Genomic DNA, 7,193 nt, shown 5'->3' on the forward strand with positions numbered 1-7,193 from the left:
TAGGCGGTCTCGTAGGTGTGGTCAAAAGTGATCACACCAATCTAAGATCATTTGCATGCAACAAGAAAACATAGTACTATCTCCAAAAGAAGAGGCATAAAGGTGTCAGTCCAAACGATCTTAGTCCACATGATCAATGGCCCAAACAATCTTAGTCCGCATGATATGTAGACACCGCTAACCCAGCTCCTATAACTACATCCACATCAAAAACTCTCGTAAACCAGAAGAACTAAAAGTTGTTCCTGCCCTTCCATGAGAAAAGCATCAACTCCCTTTTTTAAGACCGTTTCTCATAAGACGGTCCAGCTCCATTCCTTCCTGCTCTGCTCATTATCCTCAACGCTATGACATTGCCGATGCCTTGAAGGTATTCAAACTTCAGGGTGTCGCCGACTGTGAAGCCGTTCGCTTTGACCACACTTGACCACGCACGGATGCTGGTGTGGTTGGCATATTGGCGCAACTGGAGCTGCCACATCCTCCCCAGTGGATCTTCTATGACCACGCTTCTCTTTGATTTTAGCCCCGTTTCTCTAGTAAAAGCTGCAGGAAGATTCTGAAATCCCAACATTTACAATGTTACGAAGTAGATGTTCCAACTAGTATATTTACAGTTTGGAAAAATACTTTTGGAGAGAGGAATACCAATTTTAGATCCGACTAAAGCATTGAAATCTGAAAGATTTTAACAAGAAAATGTCTGGATATCCTTAAGCGATGAATAACATCAGGAACAGAGTTCTTATATGTCTCCTTGTAATAACATACCCTTTTGCTCTAGCACAAGATCAAAGTCTTGCCACAGTTTTGACTAGAAAAATGCAGCGAAAGAAGCAAATGGGAACCGTGCGTAGGTCTTAGTACCACTAAATCCCCTGTGACAATGCAACTGAGCACATATCAATTTGGCGAACCAAATAAAGCAAAGTCCATACTTACGAGCATATGCATTTCATATTTCCTCATCGAGCGCACAAAATGAGGACGCCTAGCAGGCATGTCACGTTCAACCCCCATAATCGACTCTTCCTCCTCTTTCTTGACCTCATCAGATCGACCGCTTCTTCCTTCAGCTAATGCACCTGCATGCCTTGAAGAATTCCGTGAGAGATTCTTTACAGTAAAATCAAGCAGGAATGAACAAGAAAAAGAGGACTCAGAGCTCACAAGGTCGTTTTCCATAATTCCTAGTAGGAATGGTTTCTTTTTCGCAGTGATTCACATCATATACGACCACTTCAAATGTCTCGTGATCAACCAGTGAGAAAATTACCAGCTCCCCTAATTCCAAGTGTAGGTCCTTCACAAACTTTGCAAGACCTTTCGAAAAGTGGTAGCCCTCATCACTTTCCTCTGTCTGAATGAACCATGACCTACTGCCACATTTTACGAGAAGTGTCTTCGGTACATTTCCCTTGAAATTCTTCAAAAATGCAGGAGGGATTTTCTGCGCATAAGTGAACAAATCTGTGATGTGTCTCTTATTAGATAATCACCTTCCTCAACAAAATAACATGAAATGAAAATGCAGTTATAAGGAAATGCTTCAACAGATTCGTAGCATTCACATATTGCTTTTTACATCGTAGTTAGATTTTTCAGATATTGTGAAGGAAAATACCTTGTCGTGTTGTGTTGGGGGAAAAAAGTGGGAAACTCTGTATATAACAACATACACTAGTAGGCAAGGGTGGTCCTAATGATGAGACAAAAAGTTGAATTCTTTTTTTTTTAGAGTAAACATTCTGGAGATTGATGTGTATGAAAGGAGAATCGCTTGATGTCATAAATTGAGCCAGAATACAAGAACTGTCCGCCCATGTTATACTAGGTGGTATAGCGAGAATGTAAGTATGTCCCTATAGCAAAACGTTATCCAAAACAAGTCCATGTTTTCTTTCTGCTTGCATCTAGATTTCGACGTGGAAGAGAGACATCCTCAATAGTCCATTTTAAGAAAAGGGCCCACTTTCGAAAGCCCACAGCAGAGGAATTTGTTATTTACATTACGAGTTTATGGTTGCCCATCCTCAATCGCTCAGTCTAATATCTTATCAAAGAAAAGTAAAGAAAAGAGTAAAAGACCCTCGGCATAACGAACTTCAAACCTAGCAAATCTTGGCCATCAATGTACTCAAGTAGTGTCAAAGAAGTGCAATTAGAACTGTTCAAGAGGTGCAATAACGCAGTAGACAACAGAGAATCAATCTGAATCAGAGAGAGTTACAGAACAGAATAGAATAGAACAGCACATGAAGTTTCCCGGCTTTCCTCAACTTCCACGAAAGTGAAAAAGAAGACAACCCACGATGATGTAAAGATTTTCTTTAAGAAAAGATTCTGACAAAGACGGAGACAAATGCCAAACACTACGCTGTGCCAAAAATCAAATCCTCCCACCATAAAAAAAGATACCAACAAGTTGCAAAAAACTCGGAGAGAGAGAGAGATATGGTTACGATCTTGTGGGTGAAATCGCCAAGCAGCTTCTTGAAGAAAGAAGGGTGACGCTTGCTTCCCTCCATGGCCATCTTCGTTCCGTCGAAGGTGAAGGAGTGGAGCCAACGAAAAGTCCCTTCAAATATTTAAGCGTTTGCAACGAAGAATCCGCGATCATAATGGCTCCCACTGTCAATTGATTTCCCGAAAAGGGACGCTCGAGAGGGAAGCCCAAGGATCAGGATAAATGACTTTGATGGAACTCCGCGCTCGAGACGGAAGCCAACTAATAGTTTATTTCTTCTGCAGAGTTTTTTCTCCCTACGTACTTGTTAAACACTCACCTAGAAAAATTATATCAAAGATCAAGGTTTCTTGTATTAAAAAGAAAATCAACAAGTATTTTGACATTCTGACAAAAAAAAAAAACAAGTATTTTGACATCACTCATTAGCAAGACCTTTGTCAAAATCAATTATTTTTTCCACACCAAAGATCGAATAACTATTCCTAAAAAAAATAGTCTTTGGGCTCCAAAGTTTTATTTAGTTGATATAATGTTAAGCTAATCGCAGTAAATTTTTCTATTGAAGAAAAGCAAAAAATTTCTATTTTCAATCTTTATATTAGGTTGTTTAAATAACTAATTTTATCCATAGTCATCCAGACGGCTTTTTCATGTCAAAAATGTTTGTTCTTTCAAAAACTCAAAAGCTATTTATACAAACACAATGAAATGGCCATTAAATTGTTTGGAGAACTTAAAAGAACTTATAGATTCTTATTAGGCTTATATCTTTTGGCACTTTTTTTGTGTGTTTCCTTCGGATTCTTATGCCTATTAATGTAAACGAAAGACCTATTCGCATGGTTGCTGCATATTTTCTCTCGATCGATATGTCTAACTAGTATTTTCTGAAAATTTTCTGAATGAGGGGGAGGGGTATTCGTCCCACACGCACCTGTAGTATGGAATAACGGAAATCCAAGCGTTTGAGTATTGTCCATTTTACAATTGACTACCTAAAACTTTTTTTTTGCCATTCAATCAAATTTAGATTTTGTAATAGCACAAATAGTTCATGAACATCAGTGTAGTGTATAATGTTGTCTCTGAATTTTTAATTTGTGCAATGGCATCCTAGAGTTTTAATTTGTTCATTATAGTCACTAAACTATTGGTAAATGTACAATATAGTTCGCAGCCTAGTGTGTCAATGGTGAATACAAAATGACAAAATTTTATGCTTGACCCAATGTGTAAGGAATTGTATGTCAATGAGGAAGCATGTATAAAATAATGAAACGAAAGCCACAGTTCCGACTATCATGTTACGTAAGCAATGGCAATCAACCCAAGAAACTGACAAAATTCCCCTAAGTTCCCATCCTTCAAAATAAAGTTCGTCGAAGAGGCACATTTTACGAACTCTACAAGCAAGGACTGCAAGCAACTTAGAGAGAGAACGTTTTTCAGTTGGATAGTTGGTAGTGGGTACGCTTCATGCTCCCTAGAGAAACTAGATGCTTGCCTTAACTATCTCTCAAAAGCATCACCTCCACTCCAGCATTAGATGCATCTGTAGCTAATTCTCCTGGATATGTTTATTCCACGTCACTTCTATCATTGGGTTTGGTTGCATCTTATATGCATATTATCTCCCTCCACCTATAGCATAAGTTTAGGATTTGACTTTCTAACAGAAACCGACGTGGTAAAGCAATCTCACTATGGATTCTCTAAGAGAGTAAAATTTTCGATTGGCTTGTAAGTGGGCTTAATACAGGAAGATAGTTAAAGTTGGCTCGATGCAATTTTGGTTGTTCTATAGCTGTGTTTAGCGGTAGTTGTGCTATGAGGTGTTTTATCTTGTATATTTGGTAACTCATGAATGCTTCCATGTTGCAGCATCTTCAAGCTAGATGGGACAACTTCCTCAAAGTTGCTATAGGATACTGCAGCATAGGTGTTGCTAAATCCCTTAGAAAAGATGCAAACCACCATTTCATGGTTCAAACCATTGTAAAAATTGCATCAGACAGCCTACTCATATAAGTCCAGTCTTGACTAATTAAGACACGGTCTCTTGCAGATCCCATTTCATATGCATTAAAGCCCTAATTAACATTTCCTTATACTGCAGTCAAATAATAAAGGGAAAAGTGTCAAAAAAGTCCTAAATCTATTGCATTAGTGCCAATTTAGTCCTAAACTTTTATGCTCGCGGCTTGAGCATTTTCTTCTTTCTTCCATTCTTCACCCTCGTCCACTTCTGGTTCTTAGTCCTCCTCTTCTTCTTCCGCCCCGTGGGAGTACAGCCTTCCCCATTCGTGTCGGGCTTTCCAATCTCGGGTTGACAATCCTCGCAGAACCAAAGAACGTCCCCATGGAAAATTACGGTCTCTAGGCAATAGCTGAAAAACAGATAAAAAACAAAAAAAAAAGAGGTCAACAGTCAAAATTTTTAACGACGAGTATTCTCTTGTATGCATGCACATGAGCGCGCACATGTATCATTATGTGATGTAATTGTAGAGGGTGTGAGGGGCGAACTTACCGGTGGACAGCATATTCGTTACGGTTGTTACAATAGATCAAAGTCTCGTCAAAACCAGTATCTCCGCAGTGGAGGCGGACAATCGCCCGCACGAACATAAAATCAGGGTAGACTTCAAACCTTATTTGGATTTTTAGGCATTTAAAAATGTACGGCCTTTAAAACCGATCAAGCTAATTCTCACAAAATGGAAACCTAATCTGGTAAATAAAAAAAGTCAACACCTAGTTTGATAAATATATTATTTTTTCCACTTGGTTTGGAAAAAAGCCCTGAGATGGTGGTAAGATATCCACCTTCCTCAACAAAATAACATGAAATGAAAATGCAGTTATAAGGAAATGCTTCAACAGATTCGTAGCATTCACATATTGCTTTTTACATCGTAGTCAGATTTTTCAGATATTGTGAAGGAAAATACCTTCTCGTGTTGTGTTGGGGGAAAAAGTGGGAAAATCTGCATATAACTGGTCCTAATGATGAGACAAAAAGTTGAATCCTTTTTTTTTTTAAGAGTAAACATTCTGGAGATTGATGTGTATGAAAGGAGAATCGCTTGATGTCATAAATTGAGCCAGAGTACAAGAATTGTCCGCCCATGTTATACTAGGTGGTATAGCGAGAATGTAAGTATGTCCCTATAGCAAAACGTTATCCAAAACAAGTCCATGTTTTCTTTCTGCTTGCATCTAGATTTCGACGTGAAAGAGAGACATCCTCAATAGTCCATTTTAAGAAAAGGGACCACTTTCGAAAGCCCACAACAGAGGAATTTCTTATTTACATTTCAAGTTTATGGTCGCCCATCCTCAATCGCTCAGTCTAATATCTTATCAAAGAAAAGTAAAGAAAAGAGTAAAAGACCCTCAGCATAACGAACTTCAATCCTAGCAAATCTTGGCCATCAATGTACTCAAGTAGTGTCAAAGAAGTGCAATTAGAACTGTTCAAGAGGTGCAATAACGCAGTAGACAACAGAGAATCAATATGAATCAGAGAGAGTTACAGAACAGAATAGAACAGAACAGCACATGATATTTCCCGGCTTTCCTCAACTTCCGCAAAAGTGAAAAAGAAGACAACCCACGATGATGTAAAGATTTTCTTTAAGAAAAGATTCTGACAAAGACGGAGACAAATGCCAAACACTACGCTGTGCCAAAAATCAAATCCTCCCACCATAAAAAAAGATACCAACAAGTTGCAAATAACTCAGAGAGAGAGAGAGATATGGTTACGATCTTGTGGGTGAAATCGCCGAGCAGCTTCTTGAAGAAAGAAGGGTGACGCTTGCTTCCCTCCATGGCCATCTTCGTTCCGTCGAAGGTGAAGGAGTGGAGCCAACGAAAAGTCCCTTTAAATATTTAAGCGTTTGCAACGAAGAATCGGCGATCATAATGGCTCGCATTGTCAATTGATTTCCCGAAAAGGGAAGCCCAAAGATCAGGATAAATGACTTTGATGGAACTCCGCGCTCGAGACGGAAGCCAAATAACAGTTTATTTCTCAACTAGAAAAATTATATCAAAGATCAAAGTTTCTTGTATTAAAAAGAAAATCAACAAGTATTTTGACATTCCGGAAAAAAAAAGTATTTTGACATCACTCGTTCGCAAGATCTTTGTAAAAATCAATAATTTTTTCCACACCAAAGATTGAATAACTATTCCTAAAAAATTTTGTGTCCAATCTTGTACTATTTGCTAATGCTCTTAATATTTGGTTATCAACAACATGTTATTTAACATCTTTTTCACTAAACAATGCATGTCCTTCATACATGGCCATTATACTTTTTGTTTATTTCAGTGCTCCGTAATACATTTCATTCGTAAGTCAAATACTTGACATTGATATTAACTACTGAGAAATAACGAAACCATGGCATTTCGTTATTTGTTGATAGCCTATCAAAAGATACCTCTTCATCTGAACCAACAAGGTGCAAATGAGAGAGAGAGAGAGAGAGAGAGAGAGAGAGAGAGAGAGAGAGAGAGAGAGAGAGAGAGAGAGAGAGAGAGAGAGAGGGGGGGTTACAAGCTTGCGAGCTTGTGCGTGAAATGCCAAGCAACTTCTGGAAGAAAGAAGGGTGACGCTTGCCCCGCTCCATGGCCATCTTCGTTCCGGGGAAAGTGAACGGGTGGAGATAACGAAAAGCTCCTTCATAATTGATTTCTTGAAAAGGGACGCCAC

General features: G+C 38.7%; 1 protein-coding gene across 1 annotated transcript; it reads right to left on the reverse strand.

Annotated features, from left to right (window-relative positions):
- Positions 1-233: 233 nt before the first annotated feature.
- On the reverse strand, positions 234-6,372 carry LOC115732067 (B3 domain-containing protein REM14-like). Its single transcript, XM_030662727.2, has 4 exons — positions 6,239-6,372; positions 1,171-1,450; positions 943-1,085; positions 234-559 (listed from the first exon to the last, which is right to left on the reverse strand). Exons 1-4 carry the CDS (start codon positions 6,308-6,310, stop codon positions 281-283), a joined length of 774 nt encoding a protein of 257 aa, XP_030518587.1. The 5' UTR covers positions 6,311-6,372; the 3' UTR covers positions 234-280.
- Positions 6,373-7,193: the final 821 nt, after the last annotated feature.

Source organism: Rhodamnia argentea, chromosome 6, assembly GCF_020921035.1.
Source record: "Rhodamnia argentea isolate NSW1041297 chromosome 6, ASM2092103v1, whole genome shotgun sequence".
NCBI lineage: Eukaryota > Viridiplantae > Streptophyta > Magnoliopsida > Myrtales > Myrtaceae > Rhodamnia > Rhodamnia argentea.